Here is an 18,243-nt window from a genome sequence, read left to right on the forward strand (position 1 = left end):
GCGTTTAAGGGGCCAACCTTGTTTATATTCAGGTCTGCTGTGCCCCGCTGCGACTGGCCTGCCAAACGGCCGCACCTCATAACGTGGCTGAATGTGCCAAGAGCCCAAATCCTCCTTGGCGTGCTCTGCTGCTGCAGCCCCTGCTGCGGTGTGGTACGGGGTCTCTCATAAAACACAAACACCTGTATGCTTCATGACTAATGCACATGTGCGCACAATCCTTTGGCCAGTGTGTGTCACAGTCTGAAGCCGCCTTTACAGCCAAAAAGCTTGTCTGGGATCAGTTGTGTGATCGCCACCTCCTGATCTGATGCATTCTCTCTGTTTTACCTCTCCCCCCCCTCCATCGCTCTCTGATCCTCCTCCTCGCTGTCATCTCTCAGGAAAACCCCCTCATTACCAGGGCCCAAATGTAAATGCTTCATTTTCCATAACCCCACAATCCCTCTTTGTTCCACGGCCCATTTGGCTGTTATATCTCAGCAATTATTTCTAAATCTGAATGCTCCCAAACAGACTCCTCCAGATACTTGAAAGATATTTTTCTTCCTTCATCTTCCCCTCTGCCTCATGGGCAAAAACAAAAGGAGCAGAAATCAAGGTGTCTGGTGTCTGCAGGCCAGCATACCTCATGTGTGTAAACTCACGTGTACACACACACACACACACACACACACACACACACACACACACACACACACACACACACAGTCAGCACCTTGTTCTACAGGTGCATGCATAGAAAGCAAAAAAAGCACACACTCAGACAGACTGTTTACTTCACATGCACACACCATAAAGAGTGTAACATGATCTCCCATTAAGGATGAAAACAAACCAGCGAGTGGGAGGTGTCCCCCGAGGACATCCACAGTAGCTATAGTGGAACCATTGAACCATGGGAACTGGTTAGCAGAGCCCTTGCACACACACACTGTTGGCTGGAGATGGAAACACCAAAGTAATGGCTTTTAATCACGTCACCTGTCTAACGGTAACAATGGTTCACATTTTATTGGGTGTCAGCAGTAATTTGATTTATCCACACCTGGCTTTGATGATGTTTGACAATCAAAGCACCAGAATCACAACTGCGATAAAAGTGACTGCGAAGGAGAAAATGACGATTTAAGAAGTGCAACACTGATTATTTAGTAATGTTTAAAAAGATGCTTTAATCTTGTTGCTCTGTGTCAACCCACTGATTTCTTAACAGCCACTTATTAGGTAACAGATAACAACCACGTGGGTTTACTGTTATGTAGAGATGCAAAGGAATTGCTGACTTTGCTGCTTCCAAAGGAGACAATGAGAGCAAGAAAGGACGGGACAATGCAGCTTTTAACAGCCATCCACGTTCCCACATGATCCAAAACAGACTTAAGCAATCATCCTCATTTTACTCGCTGTTTGCGCACATGGATTAAAAAAAAAAGGAGTAGTAGTAAGGGAGATAGAAAGATAGAGAGTGTGTATGTGAACCACCAATTTAGCAAGTTCCCCTGCTCAAGTGAACACAGACCTGGTCCACAGGGATCCCCGTTTCCCCTCGCCGTCTTCCTTCCCCCCACTAAAGCCCCTACCATGAGCCTGGCAGAGAGCTATAGTGTGCGTGTGTGTGTGCGTATTAATTTCCTGTTTTATAGAGGAAGTAGTGTTTGCATGTACAGATCGTTATTCAGATTTTCTCTGTGAGAAAAAAGCACAGAAAAAAAAAGATTGTGTCAATTCTCATGAATCTGTATGGGAACAACGAGTATTGTTTCTGGGAAGCTGCCCTACTTTCTTAGTAAAAACATATTTTGGTTCACTGGTAAAGTGCAAATGCAGTGTCTAAATCAAACTGAAAAGCATGTCATTTCATTATTCCCATCAACAAAAAATCCCAAAACACTACAAACTATCGTCCTTTCATTTCAAATGTTCTACTTTTACTCCTTGACAAATTAATCAAATTAAGGGCAGATTGGTTTGACACAGACAGCTGTGGTCATTATGCAGTAAGGACAATCTGCATCCGAGCCAGTAGGACGTCTAAATGAAAGTTAGCTGCTGTGGTCTTAGCCAGATTACCCTCTAACCATGGACTGAGCCACAGGTCGGCCATCCAGTGGTCTGATGGGTTTCTTTAAAGGCCTCCTGTTTTTGATTCATTTACATGTCTTGGTTTCCTGTGATGAGATGACCGAGTTTAGTCATAAGATTGTTTTGAGCGTCGCTTATCGGTGTCATCACACGTCTTTGTATGAGCGTTACTCAGTAAATGACGTGCAATGTGAAATTCTGTGAATTGCCACCACGGAAGGAAAAAAGAAAACATCCTGCAGCCATGCAGCCTTAAAAGAAACTCCTGTGGTTCGAAATCACGTCTCAGTTTCATTCGGGGCTGTTAAACCATAAAAACATGCAACATGGCAATATGGGCAGAAGGATGTAGGCTATATTATTGCTTTTGCATCTGCATCTGTGGAGTTATTTTCGTGTCTGTAATGTGCAGTCAAGCAGAACAGGTCTGCTGTGAAAAACAGGCCTGAGAGAATCACCATAGACTCTGTGATTTTTATTTTTGCAAGTAAAATAAACAGGAGGTTAAAATATGAATAAAGGAGTTTTGCTTGCAAATCTAAAAGTTTGTACTTGTTGCTGAGATGATTGTAGTTTGGAAGTGCACTGAAATGGGCTCCCTCTTGTTTACTGACAGCAAATGTTGTCAGTCGCCACTTACGATTAAGACGTGTGTGATATTTTTCAGGGTAGGTTAAGCTCAACAATATCCAGGTTTGTTAACAAAACTCTTAAGATTCAAAATAAAGGTTAGAAAAAATATTAATTTCTTTCCAAAAATCTGCAGATTATCATTTTTGCATTAAAGAAGTAATCATTACATTCTCACAGCTGAAATTAGGAACATATTTCACATCTTGGCTTCAAAAGTGTGATGATGATGATTCAGCAACAGTTATCGTGTTGTTCATGGCCCACGTCTCTTAACCTTTACATTTCCCCCTCTTTTTAAGCATAAATAGTCACAGGTAATGAAACATCCATTAATCAAACTGATGAGTAACAGCTTGACATATCTTAGGAAAATATGTTCGGTTGTAACCAAATATTTTCCAGGTGCTGTCAGTACACTGATGACATCACATGTTTTCCTTTGCTAAGGTTTGTTGAGATCTAAAAACTGTTTTTATTCATTTTTTTCATACATTTCCCAGCAATGCATCCAGGGAGACGGTTAAAATGCGACACGGCTGATTTAACAGATTGTTCTTTGGGAGACTTTTAAGAGCGACGCGTCTCCCATTGCTGCTGAATTTGTTTGTGTTTTTATGAGATCAGCAGCTCGTTAAGAGGTCACACAGCAGAGTGTCGTGCTGGCAGCTCTCCGGGTCCATCTGACACTGTGACCGTTGCTCCCGCTTTGAGCGGGAACCGACTCCTACAGTACAGCCCCGCAGAGAGGTGCTCCACTGTGGGAACTGGGAGTCGCCCGGTTCCAAAGATCAGTCTCTGTAGACTCGGCATGGATGAGAAACTACCTTCACTGGGATCCTTCTGAACTAGGAGAATTCTCTCTCTCTCTCTTCATCTCTCCCTCCATATCCCACTCTGCATCAGCAAAGCAGTGCTCTGTGTGAGAATGGTTGCATCACAGCTCTCGCGGTTTCTTAGCCCCTGGCCCCTGTGTTCCTCGGTCAATCTGTGGGAACCCTGATTTTGGACGGTAGTTGCTGTTCCCACCACCAGTCTGGTTAGAAAATAGACTGCTGGCCAACGTACCAGGCACCCAAAACAAGCCGGTTCAGGCCCACTGCTTCTCACGGGTTCAGGGCAGAGGTTGTTAGTGGCTCCAGAAGAGGCTGTAATTGGTTTCGCATGCAGGTATCATAGAAGCGACAGCGGATACTGTTATCATGAGAAACTTTCTCTGTTTCGCTTTGTTTGTGTCTTATTTCCAGTTCAGTGTTTTATCATCTTTATTTTGAATAAAGATGAAAAATCCTGGAGGCCAATAAGCAACAGACAGAATAAACAAAGCAGTCGTTAGTTATTCTTTTCTATCGCCATGGGGCAAGTTATGCGTCTATTTTTTCAACTTTACCCACTTAAAAAGTGGTTTTGTTTGTCCTATACACCAATTCATCATGCCTTTTGACTACAATCACATCCAGACAGGCAGCCTGATCCAGGCAAACGCTTCCCCTCTTTCCGGGAGAGTTAGTTTTCGGAAGAGGAGCAGCAGCGCTGCAGGAACAGAGAGAAGATGAAAAAGCAGCTCTGCTCGTGTACATCCACGACTAAGGCAGAGCCAGATGAGAGCCTCTCTGCTCCACACATGTGGACAAGAGAGTCGGGTCTCACAGAGTGTCTGAAGACAGCTGTAAAATTCCCCTGAGCCTGGCCTAATTGAAAGCTTATCATTTTCTCTTTGTGCTTCCTGAGTGGTGGGGGATCAGCGAGGGGCGAGGCAGAGCGCTTCTCTGTGATGAGACCTGGAGGAAACGCTGTTGTGAACTCGCACTGTAAAGTGGAGCTCAGACCGTCTTGGTGGAGGGCTGGTGCGAGATCTGTCAGCGGGGGATTGTGTGTGTCTGCGTGGAAATGCTTTGAGTGTGCAGAGTTAATTGAATGCAGTGTGTATCGAGGCTGCATGTGTGCATCCTGAGGCTCTGTTGTTCTGCCAGCCATAGAAGGCCTGACACAGACACACGCATGCAGCAGAAGCCACACAAAGGCGAAGAAAGGTGAGAGCTGAACGAGAAGAAAGGATGAAAGAGGCAAAGAAAGAGAAAATGCAAGCGTCTAAACACAGGAAACAAAAGAGTGAAAAATTAGTGAAAAACAAAGTGAAAGCCTTTCATGGCACATCAACAGGTGGCATTAGTTAAAGAGCGAAGAATTGTGGGTATTTGGTGTCAGGATAACCACATCTGAAATCAGACCACCCCGCAAGGTGGCATCTCAAGTGTTTAATCTTATGGCTCGGCTTCAAATGGGGCAAACAGATGGCATCGGCGCGGTGTAAATTAACAACCGCGCCGTCGGTTAAAAAAGGCCGCCGACATTCCAAACTTCTGTATTGTTTTTAACAAGTGACGACTTGCCGACGTGCGCTAACATGGAGGCTGCCAGGGTGGTGTCGGATTCCTGAGCAGCGTTTTATTTACGCTCAGGGTACCACCGCGCTGACAGCTGAGGCATTTTCAAACCTCTGGGAAGCGAGAGGAATTGCCAGCGAGAGTTTCGCTAATGGGAGGAGGAGAATTATTAGAGGGTTACTGGGCACAACCCAGCAAATGTAAGGTTATGAGATGAAAACAGTGGCATTCGTGGTATTTTTTCTGTGTGAGCCGAAGAAGTTAGAAGTACAGAAATGTGCTGGCGTGGAATCAGGTCCCATGGATGTTTATGAGGGTTTTCTTTTTCCTTCTTCATTTCTCAGCTGATGTGATGGTGTGTTGGATTCTGGAGATGATTTAAAAATGTACCCCCCCCCCCGTGTTTTAACTCTCAACACCTCGCCCTGTTAAACTACAACACCTCACAAGCCTAGGAGTACTGCTACACTGTGCTATTGTTTTTATAATTAAGCAAATAAATTCAAAGAATGTGGCCATAAATCTGCAACTTTAATCTAACCTAGGTGTGATTTATTCATTTCACTCCAAGAGTTCCTTTGAAGGGGCTATAAGGGTTCATTCCTGGACTCTGCTGAAGTAGCTGTAGCCTGTCGGCTCTATTTTTATGTTCTCTTTGAGCCTTTTTTCTGATTGGCTGCTCCCTGTAAACAAAAGGTTTCACAAGTGGGTGGGCGGAGCCGTGAGCATGAAGTGTGGCCATGTTTTACAAATCTTATCCTTCAAAAGAAAACAGCTTTGGAGACAAAAGTGAGACACATTTTTTTTTAATTAAAATGAATAAAAACTACATTATCGCAAACTTTACAAGCACTCAGTATAGAAGCATTATCGATATCATTACATACATGGTGAAATTTTTTTTAAATTAACATACCAGTTTCAGATGTACATGCTTTGAGCATCAAAGAGATGGAGAGAGCAAGATGAAGGAACATTTTGCTGGAAAGGGATTGTTTAAAAAAAAGTAACATTGTGCTCTTTAATTAACACACAATAAAAATACGATTTACTCGCACACTTGGGCTTGTTTGCAGAAGAAAAACAAAAACAATATTTTTTGCCACACATTTTCTCCATCGAAAACATCCAAACAGTATTACAGGCAGTTGTGAAGATCTTTGGTTTTTTGTGTTTGAAGGAACCACACAAATCTCAGTACGTAGGTGGTTTCTCTAGCTGCATGATGTTTGCCTATAATACAGTAAGGTTTTCAGGCACATCCAGGCCAAAGGGAGATGGGAATGAGACGCTGTCATTTAGAAAAAAACTGGGAATAAGGCAGAGGGCATACAAAACAGCTTGCATACTTTTTTTTCTTTACCTGAGCTGCAAATGCTAGCTTCTTTGGATCACTTCTCACTTTGACATTAAAGCTTACTTATTTATCACATGAGCCGCCAACTTTCAAAGTCATGAATCCTAATCATCTTCATTCTTGTGAAAGAGTTTCCTGGTAAATACTGGATACCTGATACTTCTTGTAGATATCTTTAGCACACCTCGTGCCAAGGCGATGTGTGCAGGCAGAGCTGGCGGAGCTACGACCCCCTGGCACTGACAGTAAATTAGACTGGGAGCCATAAAAGGTTTCAAAGCACTCACTGATTATTTAGAACAAAAGGACCGGTGCACAACAACAGAGGGTTTTTTTTCAACTGCCTCTGGTTTTGTAAGAAGATACCCCTTTTGACCCCACCTGTCTTCCTCCATCCCTTCATCCTCTCCTCCTAATTTATGGAAACACGGGATCACATGTGTAGCTAAAGGGGAAAGACCCTCCCAGGACAGGGGGAATGCGCACACACACCTGTGGTGCAGGAATGTGTTTGTGTGTCTGATCACGAAATTATTTGGCGACTTAAGTTGATGTCTATATATCTATCCATGTTTAGTTCGGCACGCTTCTGGATATTTGTAAATGTATAAACCCAAAAATAAAGAGAGAAATGAAAGTTCAAACATAGTGCAAAAAATTCAGCAAATGGCTTTTTTGGTTTTTTTAAGCGCAGAAAGGCAATTTTGGAACTTTTTTTAAAAGCTTACAGCACTAGAAGATGCTGTTGGGCACTGTTCACTCAGGAATAAAAGTTTTAGTGCATCAAAGCTACATTGGAAGGCAAAAAATTACATTAAAGGTTTTGGGGTTTTTTTATAATTTAGTAGCAATATATTACACAAATTCCAAATTTATACTTAACAACAAAACATGGTATATATACTGTATATATATTTATATAAAAAAAAAAGGAAAGGCAGAGAAAAATGCTTAAGGATTTGGGGTATATGCATACATTTCCTCAAATTTTGGCTCAAATAAATATGAAAGGTAAACTGTCTCATCCAGTTTAAAAATACCAGACTAGGACTTTTTTTTCTTTAGAAAAGGGCTTGAATAAGAACATCAAAGGAAAAGTAAAGAGTAGAGACAACAGGACTCCTACAGAAAAACAAAAAAACCAAGAAACCCTCCTCTGCTTTAGTCTTTATACATTCCTTGAAATATCAGCCACTGTCCTGTTGAAGCGTGATTGACTGATGACGCGGCAGAGGAGGAGTCATATCTAAAAACGTGACATGTAAAATGCTTTTGTTTCTCAATAATGCAGCAGTTGTGTCGAAACGTCCACTGCGCAGTGTGGCTCCAAACACTAATGTGTCCATTTGGATAATAAATTAGGCAATAAGGTACTGCATAACCACCGTGAGCGCACGAAACAGCCTTGGGTGCAACTGACAATGTTTTCACAACTGACTCAATAATTTTTTACAATGTTGAAATTTGACAGAAATTAAAGCTTTAAAAAGGAAGGATTGCTACAGCAGTGCAGCCATGCCTCGCAGGAGTCCAGCCCGACTTCTCTCCTCCACCCGCCGAGTGAGCTGGATCGGTCTGTTTGAGGGATTTCTGCTGCGGTTTTTCAGTTCGTCAGCTGTGCTGATTGATCACACCTCCGCCGCCTTTTGTTCATTTGTCTTTGATGAGTACCTGTTTGCACAAGACAAATGAGGCCGGCACATTACTGCGGCTTCACTCGTTTTACTCTCTCTTCTGTTTACAGTCTCTGCCAAGTAACGCGTCAGCTCGTATGGCTTTTCCGGTTCTTTGACGGTACCTCGGTACAGTGCAGGAGTTCAAGAATTTACAAAACAAATAGAAGTCTTGGGGGATTTGGTAAAAGCAGAAGGTCTTTAAAGCGAGTGCCGGAGAAATAAAAGACAAACATGCAGCATTTCTCTTTTTTTGTTTTTTTTTCTTCTTCTTTTCTTTCAGTGTTCAGCTTCTTTTTTCTTTGTTCATCATCCTCTTTACTTTGTTTTCTCCTTCTCTTCTTGTCTAGCTGTCTGTCAGTCAGTAAGGCCTCCAGACAGATTCATCCAAGCGACCCGAAGCGCTCATGGCTGTGGGGGAGTTGCTGTGGCTGCCGTCGGCTTCCACGCCCTCGCTCTGGGTGTTTAGGCCCGGGTTCATCAGGCTGTTGGTCCCGCCAGTGCCTGTAGCCCCCGAGCAGGACAGTAGGCGGGTGGGAGAGCGCTCGCCCCCGGTATTCCCTGGAGCCACCATGGAGAACTGGTAGGATCCAGAGCCTGTGCCATAATACAGGTAAGAGTTGGACTGGAAGTTTTGGGATTGGTTGTTTGAGTAGGGTGGTGGCAGGTAGGTGTGGTATCTAGTAGAGGCTGACATGCTAAGGCCACTAATGCCGGTGCTGGAGGTGTTGGTGGAGTAGGGGAAGGCCCCGGGGTAGTGCATGCGGGGATCTGAGAAGCGAGGGTCGGTCAGCGGTGACAGAGACGGGAAGGTGGTCCTCTGCGGGAAGAGCTCTGTAGTCGCTGTTATAAAAACAGAGAAACAAAAGGTTGGAAAGAGCCAGAAAACATTCAAACTGCTCTTGCAATTATGAAACCAGCGACTCAGAGATCTCTCTTTTCTATTATTCGCAAGAAAAAAAAGACCCACATTTCCAGAGCAGCAAATCTCCCCAGACCCCCAATTCTGAGCTCAAGTTTCTTGCGATATACCGGTCCATGGAAATGTTTGCTCAAAGTAATGAACTGAGACATTTCTTTGCTTAATAACAGTCATCAAGCACTGACAGCACATCATCCCACAGCCCCGTGCACAAGACTGAAGTTATGAAAAGGCCCCCTTGCCACAGCCCTCCCACCACTGCTTCAAAAGACGCAACGCACAGTTTTCTATCTTTTTCAGAGCAATGAAAAGAGGCATTGTCTGTAGTGAGGGGTGCTTTGTATAAACACAGACAGCTCGCTGCACTGTTGTGCGGCTTGTCATAAATCATATTTAGGTGGCAGAGACAGACGGTCGCACTCGGAGACGGTCAGAGAGAAAGAGAAGGGGAGGGGACGCAGGAAGAGAAATTGTGTTTCTGTGTATATCTAAACTAATGTGTATCACAGTGAATGACCTGTCAGAGTCGCTGCCAAGTGTAATCTCACAGGTAACGAAGCACAGTGGAACCAGGCTGCTATGTCTGCCATTTCACTGCACACCTTCTCATTTATTCAGCTGGCAAAAGGGAAATAGAAATATTGCTGAAGGGTTCGGCTTGGCGGTTTGCTGCTCTGAGATTTGATGCCACTACTGTCACCAAGGAACTCAAACACCATATTTCCCTCCTCGCTCAGCTAAGGAGTGCTATTGGCTGATCTTACACCACCCGAGCTTGGGAAACGAACCCATTCACAGATTTATGAAAGCTGCCGACTGACACCTCCGATAGTATTTGTGTTTCAGTCCAAGTACAGCACCAGTTATTTTCCAAGTTTCTGCTTAATGTACTTACGATACCTTTGATTTATTTTCACTTTGTTTTAATTGCATGTAAGCTAAATGCTAACACTGGGGAAAATTACCTGCTACTGTTGTGGTTTTACTGGCTTCAGACACACTTTTAAATTCCCAGGTAAAGGTGTGAAATATTAAGTGTTGCTTGGCAAGTTGACCGCGTCGAGTCTTTGTGTTCATGATACTCCGGTATTTTCCAAAGCAATAAGGTGGCCTTCAGCCAGAACAAACGCCCTTGACCTGGTTGTATGCCATAAAGACTAGTGAGTGTTCCTCACACCTGATGTCAGCCTACAGTATGCGCTCAGCCCACGCCTGTGTACGCCCGTGGTTATTTGTTTGTCTGCGTGTGGCTTCCATGGGTCCAGTGTGCCCACATGACTTCAAGTGTAAAATGTGGATTTGGATGGCAGAGAAAAGAAAGCTTGTATTTGTCAAATAGCAAGCGCTTGCACGCCACAGCCCCGAGGGGGGAGAATGCCAAACTTGCGTGCCACGGTCTTGTTGAAATGTCTTTTCCCTGTGTCTGGAGAAGAGGGTCCATTTTCAGCTGCAAAAAAATCAGTTCCTTTGCAATTTCCATGGCCCCAGCTTTACTCTTTGTTTTTTTTTCAGCAACACATTGCTGCTGTTGAATTTCCTTTTTTTTGGGAGGGGATGAGGGAGTTAGTAGTGGTGGTGGTGGTAGGAGGGGCTGTTTCTTTTTCCAGAGTCTACCAGGCACAGGAGTCGAGCTCCGTATCTGATTTCACGCGAGGAAAATCCAAGCCCTCAGCTGCTGTTGATTCGGGTGAAGTGGAGTCAGCCTACTAATTCCTACCGGACTCTCAAAAAGCTTTTGCTCCCTCTCTCTCTCTCTCTCTGTCTGTCCCTTCATCTGTCCCACTCTGTGCTAAATTTAGGCTTCGGGGTGAAACCGGGGAGGCGTTCTGTGGCTTGGGGACACGACAGCTCTCGCTGCTGCCGCCTACGCCGCCCACGCCGCCCACGCCGCCCACGATCTCCGCTTAATTGAAGTCGGTGGAAATGTGTGGGCCAAACTGCGGTGGGGATCGACTCCTGTGTTCCGTCAGGGGAAACTGGACTGGACGCTTATCACAACACCTTAATGGGCTTATGCAGTCTCAGGTTTTTGGCTGGGAGCCCTGAGGAGTCTGGTACAGTACAGTAGCTCCCTCTGGAGGAGAGGGCTAAACAAAGTGTCCTGTAATTGAGAAGCAAAGTTTGCAGTCTGCTTTTTCTCCCTCTTGACTGCGTTGCATACCTTCCTGCATCCCCACCCTCCCCCACCCAACATAAGTGCAGGGTTTGCTGCTGCGGCTGTGGTAACGGTGGTGTATCTTTGGCAGAGAGGGTCTTCCTAACTGAGCCGAGTACTCGCTGCCTGTAACCTCTACGGCACAAAACCACACATGATCTCCATTAGGCTCATCTGAAACGTGTTGACTAAATTGCAGGGACAGGATAAAGGATGGACCCCAGAGGCCTAGCTAGCACAGTGTGTGATGTTCTGAGTGTATGAAGCGGGTAGCTGGGAATCGGGGCTTTTATAGAGAACACGGTGTTCCAGCATGAGCTCTGAAGTGCAGCGGCATGCTCTTTTTGAATTCTGCAGTGCCAAGGGTGGAGCCCTCCTCCTTTCTGCTTAGGTCAAGAAGTCCTCTAGTCCACACTCAAGCGTGTAACCCAGATATGACAGGAGGTTTGTCTCGTTTGCATACGGGAGAAACTGATTTTGGTTGTTAACACAAGGGCAGGTTTGAGGCGGTCACGTCTCTGTGTGTAATTGTGCACGGGCTTATGTGTGTGTGTGTATGCACGTGTGCCTGAATGTGGTGGCTGACAATGGGGGGGATGCAAATCCAGGCGTTCACCTGTGAAATGTTTACTCAGGCTTGATGCAAACTGTGACGGCCAGCACCCAGGGAAGGGTGTCTCAGGCAAATAAGTCAAAGGAGGAAAAAGAGAGAAGCCCGGGCTGGTGCGGCTACGTGGAAAGAGCCACTGTGCTGTGTAATAAGAATGTTTTCTAATCTTTTTCTCTGATATAATCCCTGAAAAGGCCCAGCTGCTCTGCATTGTGGACTCCCGAGAAGGGATTTAAGTCCTTTCACAAGCAGAAAGCGTCCGGTTGATTTATTGACTGGTTTGAACAGTGGATGCCATTAGCTTGAGAAGGCGCTGTTGATAATTGGCCGACGAGTACAGGGTAACGTAACGCCACGGCAGGGCCGGTGCTGCAGAATAGGAGACCCAAATGAACACAAATGATCTCCAGGTGTTTATTTAAGCGCCGAGGCTGTGGAGCCGGAGCATCATGTCGGATGCAAATACCGATCACCTCTGTACTGTGGCAACACGGTCGGCAGCCCCAAAGCCTCATCCACGTTAGCACTTTATCATGTGAGCGCGGAGGATTTTGCATGTTCTCAACTTGTGACATGCAACACAAGCAAGGGAAAAAGAAGTTTGTGATTATAAAAACCCTGAGATTTCCCTAATGCGTCGACACACGAGGTGACGCGATTAAAATATTTTTTTGTTAAGTAAATCTTTTTCTGCGAGAGATACGATACTCACTTGTAAAGTGACTGGTGTGATGTATTTGTTAACCAGTCATTGGGATTGTAGCTACATGAGAATCGCTGTTGTTAAATTTTTTTTCTCACTGCTGCTTCCAGTCTCTCACACAGCCCCGAGTGCCTTTGCACAGACGCCAACAAACACGTGTAATTCTGCTGTGTCAGTGCTTAGACACATTTCTTTAGACATTGCGTTGTATCTGATAAAATGCAGAAAAGAGAGCAAGAGCGCAGTGCTAAATCTAAAAGTCATTTTGTGTCTGAATGCGGGACTTCGTCACAGCGTGAGCGTATGAGTCAGCACGTCCGGTGTGGAGTGGTGGGTTGTGCGTAGGAGAATGCAAGACTGAGAGGGCTTTTAATCAAAATCGCCAAGATACAAATGAAACAAAGGAGAAGGGGGAAAGGCAGCGGAAGACAATGAAGAAAAAAAAGCGAGAAGGATGGTGGCATTACGGGAACGCCGTGTGATGTAGTTGGGCCCTACAGGCAAAATGAAACAGACTCTAATATCATTGGTACGCTGGCGCACCCTTTCCAGCTTGTTTCTTTCAGTTTGGAAAAACTACGTTTACTAATTAAAACAAAGCAGTGCGAGATGTTTTTAAAGACTTATATTCAAAGCGATCTTCATTGTGTTTTGCACGCTTGCTCACACAAGTCCTTACTAGTGACTTCACCCTTCAGGCTGTTTTTTCGCAACTAGCGAACACCCTCGGTTTCAAATTGAAACACACACACAAAGACACCGTCATGCATAAACAACATCCTAAAATAAATACAGAGTCTCATGCTTAGTTAAATTAGTTCTTTTATCAAGTATGACGTGTAATAGTGAGACTTCTTGCAAGAACCAACCATGACCTACTAAACACATCAAAACGTCTCTCCCCTTACCAACCAGTCTGCAGTCTGAGACACTCAGACAGGTTTCTGATTTGATTTTGACTTAAATATGTTTAATTTAATTTGCTTATATTTTATCTATAACTGTTGATTGCCTTTTAGTATTTCAGAGACTGCACGAACTGTCCTCGTATAATTTTCTGTATGACGGCATTTTATTGCATATAATGTGTTTTTAGAAACCTCCTTGTCAAGCTGGTTTTTGATGAGCGCTATAAAAATAACCTTGAAAGCCAAGAGACAAAAAGAGTGTGTGGGGTAAAAAAAAAAGCAGTGCATTGCAGTGTCTCACCTGGCCATGGTCTCAGGTCCTCCTCCACCTTGCAGGTCTTCAGGGTGGGGGTGTCCATCTGCTCCTGCCACAGGGCTGCAAGAACACACACAAATACAAGCAATATGTGAGGATGTGGGCTTTATAAACAATCCAGTAGAGCAATTCTGGGAATTAATACGAGTTGTGTGCGTGTACAGGGTGAGGAGGTCACTGCCTGCGCCTTAGCAATCTAAAACACAATCCAAAAACGCCTTCTCGACAGACTGGGCAGAACCGTCTTGACATCTGGACATTTGGAGATGTTTTCCTGTCACAGGTCGGTCTCTGCTGACTGAGCAGTGAAGGCTGGGAAGAGGAGGGGTGGTTTTCTCACCACAGTGAGACCAAGCTTGGAAAAACATGCTCGATGGGTGCATATGAGATATTTTTGGGACTTTCAGGCGAGACACCGGAGAGACCTGTGAAGCTTATCCAGCCAAGCTGTCAGGAAGCCGAGGAGGGTCGAGGAGCTACTGGCCCAACGCGTGGGACCCTGCTTCACACTGGACGGTCACACCGCAGCACAAACAGCTGGCTGTTTGCTCTCGGTCTGAGACGGCGCAGTTGTTACACGACAACGTGCACGAAGCTGCGTGGAGCGCCTCGGCACATGTGCTGCGTGACAGCCCAGTCTGCGCGCCTCCGGATAGTGCTACGTCTCGTTTAAAACTTTTTCATCAAATGTGCGTAAATATTTTCAACATGCAGGCAGAAAAACGTGTATTACATTTTTCTCGCGTCGTCTCCCTTTAACGACAGCATCAATCAGCCGTCTAACCTCAGCGTGACTCTGCACACCCTCCCTCTCCCAGCCTCCTGTAGCGGCAATTAGGATGGAGAGGGGATGCCAGAGGCAGAGAGGAGGGCGGTGCTGGGTTGTTCACCTATAGCCACACTGGGCTTAACTAGTGTACGATCTCTGCTTCCCCTGGAGCTCCTCCACTTCCTTTGCAAAGACCCAAATCAGCACTCAGTCACTGAGAGGTCCTGCACTATGCCTCACAATGGCAAATTCTTAAACATAAATGGCCTTATTCAGAAAGGCTTGCAAGCAGCTGGTGCGATTCGCTCAAGAAAATAAACATTTCCTTCAAATATTTTGATTGGCCAGCAGACAACGTCAATACCAGAGGCACAGATTACCCCTGTTAATAAGACGGCCGGCCGCCCCTCAGCCCTGGGCGGAGCCGAGGAGTGAGGAAGGCGGTGGCTGAGCAGGGAAGAAGCGGCGACCGCGTCACTAATGAGAAGCTTTTGGGGTGGTGCCAGTGTAGTTTTGGAGAGGACTCGCATATAAACACACACATGTGCTGCTTTTTGAAGTGCATGTGTACATGAAAGGAGGAGGCTGAGAAGATGTTAGAGCCAAAATGGCGTCCATCCTCGTGACTCCGGATCTAGCGACGCCTCTGAGACATGTAACGCGCCTGCCGTAATGAAGCGTGTCATTGAGACACAGTGAATGCTGGTCCTTGTGCTGGCTTCCTGTTTCGCTCAGGCCTTAGGCGTCGCAGCAGGGAGAGAATGTGAGAGAGCGAGCAAGACAGAAAGAAAGACGCCAGCGAGGGAAGGGGAGAGAAAGAGAGCGTGTTAGAGAGGGGAGGAACACGGCCTTGGCTCAGCTATGTGGGACATTTGATATGTCTTTTGAGCCCTCACTTATAACGTGAGCAAAAACAAACACATGGGCTGAAAAATCCTATGTTCTCTTTCAGGGCTCGTTGTCCGCCCGCCCTTCCCCTCTCCCCAGACTCAATAGAGACTGTTCATGGCACACATGTAGTTTCTGTAATTGCTGAAATGTAAAACTGGGCCCGGCTCTGATGTGAAATTATAACTTACACAAACAGTTGAGTCTGGTAAAAAACATCTCGCTCTCACTTCTCCTTTTCTTTGTTTTTTTTTTTTTTTGTGTTTTTTTTCCCCACCAGGGCTTCAAAAGAGCTTTTTTTTTCTCAGTTGAAGAAAAGAAACATTTTCAGTTTGAATTATTCATCTCAGGGTCACAAAAAGAGACTAACCACAAGTGAAGCTTTCAGGCACCATAACAAATAAACTCTGTGGTGGCCATTGACATATTATGTAAATAGTGGAGTGCAGAAGTAAAACAGAGTGTCTAAAGGACTGTTCCAGTTCCTGCTCGTTTTAGTTGCATTTACCTCAGAGGGCCAGCTTCCTGCTCGGGTTTGGCACAAGTCTGCATGAAACCCAACGAGCGCGGTGGCTATACTCTAAAGCCTACACCACAGCTACCTGACGGCGCTAATTTCCTGTCTCGCTCTTGCTTCTAATTGGCTGATCGTGTCGTTCGGGATGTGTGAATTAGCTCGAGCCTCTGAGTTTGCGGCAGTAGCAGAGCGCTGCCTCGAATCTGGGGGGCCGGCCGGCTTGTTTATGTGGAGTAAACAGTGTGGTCACTGTGGACGAGGCAGGAGGGGCTGAATCAGGCCGGTCCTCCATCAAATGGGACTTTTTCGAGTCAATTCCAACTCAGAGGCCACAGCCTGAACGCACTGAGCGAGCGCGCCAGAGCCGAGCTGCAGCAGATGTGCGCCAGTTGTGCAGCGTGACGCCAGCGGTACCAACATTTGTAGAAGAGTCATTAACGGGCAAGAGCTTTCCGGGTAAAAGCTGAATACGGCAAAAAAAAAAAAAAAATGTAGTGAGTAATATAGTAGATCTGAAAGATTACGCCGAGTTTTTCAGCAACATCACCACATGACTCAGACACACACACACACGCACTTTTGGGCCGTCATCAAAGCCCTGAGCACTTGATTTGATGGTGGAACGTTATGCTAGTATCTGATATTCATCTTCAGAGAGGAACACACAGGTGTTGGAACAAATAACATGTTAAGTGATACCACCTCAAAAGTGCCAGGACTTTCTTTTTGGATGATTAAATTGGTGCTCCATTTCTTTTCTCCCCCTCCTGCCTCTCTAACTGTTAAAACACATTTAAAGTTAAAAGAGCGTCTTTCTTCTCGGCTGTCTGTTAGAGGCTCTGCCAAGGGCTTGTTGAGTTTTGTCCGCTTTTAAAACGGATTAGGGTAAAACTGGAATCTGTTTTCCACTTTTAACTTTGATATAAATCAAATTTTCAATCAGCTGCTTGCTTCCCTTAAGACTGTAAATGCTGTCGAATACATTGTGTATCAGAGGAAGGGAAGAAAAAAAACTGCCACCCACAGATACACATAGTATACACATGTAGCTCACTTGAGGTTTTGAAAACCAGAATAACAATTTAGTACTTGATTGTCTGAGTGTCAGATTTGCTTGACTGCACGAGTTGAACCATGCATTTTTCAACCACACACACGCGCGCACACACACACACACACACACACACACACACACACACACACACACACACACACACACACAGTCCCTCCACCCTAGCTGAGAATCATTCCACATGTCTAGCAGGCTTACCTGTGGACACAGAAGAACAAAAACAAGCAGTGAGTGTAGCGTCTGCCAGCGCGCAGGAATCCTGTCACTGCATGCACTGTAATGAGCTCTTAATTACCCTGTCTGTCTGGGACACTAGCGGAGAACTTGCAACACTAGAATGAAACTACGTGTGTGCGTGTGCGTGTTTTATTTTCAGTGTGCTTATGGTGCAATCATCTTTGTCTCGGTGTGATTTAAGAATCCAGCGGTAGCTGATGTCTGCAGACGTGTCCTGTTGACGAGCAAACTGAGACAGAATTTCACGGCTCAGACAACAATATGAAGCAAGTAGGCTTTAGGAGGAGGAGGAGGGTGACACTATGCTTTCCTTTTTGTAGCCATCTTCAGAGGGGACGGGGTTGGAGGGGGGGGAGGTTCCAGCCTCGGATAATGGAAAACATCTTTTGTAACAGCAAGAAGGGAATCCATTTAATTATAACATGTTGATGGGCGATCTATCACCCGGCAATTCTCAAACAAACAGGCTTCGGGACTTAAAGTATCTGCAAAGTACAACAGCGTCTGGCAGGGATTGTCAAAAGCAGAGACGTGTGTGTTGTTGATATGTAAACACCTCCCTGTGTCTCTGGATGGGATTTATTACAACAAGTCTATTTTTGTTTGAGCTTTGCTCGTAATGCTGTCGTGCTGTTGTCTGTGCGCGATTCCTGCGCATACGGGACCGCTCTGCGGGACCCGTGCCACAACATACATCCACGGGCTGCCGCTCAGCCAGCGGATAGACGAGGTGGGAGGGAGAAAGGCTCTCTCCTCTGTTATTTAATTATTTTACCACTCTTGCCCTGCGGTGTGCCGTCACGATGGTAATACCACAGATTAAGGTGTGTGGTTTTTACAGCCCTTCCCCTCGTCTGTCTCACTCACATGCGCTTCTTATAGACAGCCTCGAGTCACCGGCAGCTGTAACTTGAAGCTCAAGGCCTTTAACTTATCTTGACACTTCCAAGAGATGTTAGCGTGTTGTGTCTGCTCTCCGACTACATGTGTGTGTTGCAACATTGCAGGCCTTTG

At 45.5% G+C, this 18,243-nt stretch overlaps 1 protein-coding gene across 1 annotated transcript in view; it reads right to left on the reverse strand.

Moving 5' to 3' along the window:
* Positions 1-5,892: 5,892 nt before the first annotated feature.
* Positions 5,893-18,243, reverse strand: part of runx3 (RUNX family transcription factor 3) — a 48,583-nt gene continuing 36,232 nt past the window's right edge. The window contains exons 7-8 of the mRNA XM_085258308.1: positions 13,732-13,806; positions 5,893-8,975 (exon numbers count right to left, since the gene is read on the reverse strand). Coding sequence (XP_085114434.1) covers positions 8,494-8,975; positions 13,732-13,806 — 557 coding nt within the window. The 3' untranslated portion in view covers positions 5,893-8,493. The remainder of the gene's footprint in view (positions 8,976-13,731; positions 13,807-18,243) is intronic.

This window comes from Mchenga conophoros, linkage group LG19, assembly GCF_057382185.1.
Source record: "Mchenga conophoros isolate Kocher_MC1m ecotype Shallow Benthic linkage group LG19, M_conophoros_male_GT1.1, whole genome shotgun sequence".
NCBI lineage: Eukaryota > Metazoa > Chordata > Actinopteri > Cichliformes > Cichlidae > Mchenga > Mchenga conophoros.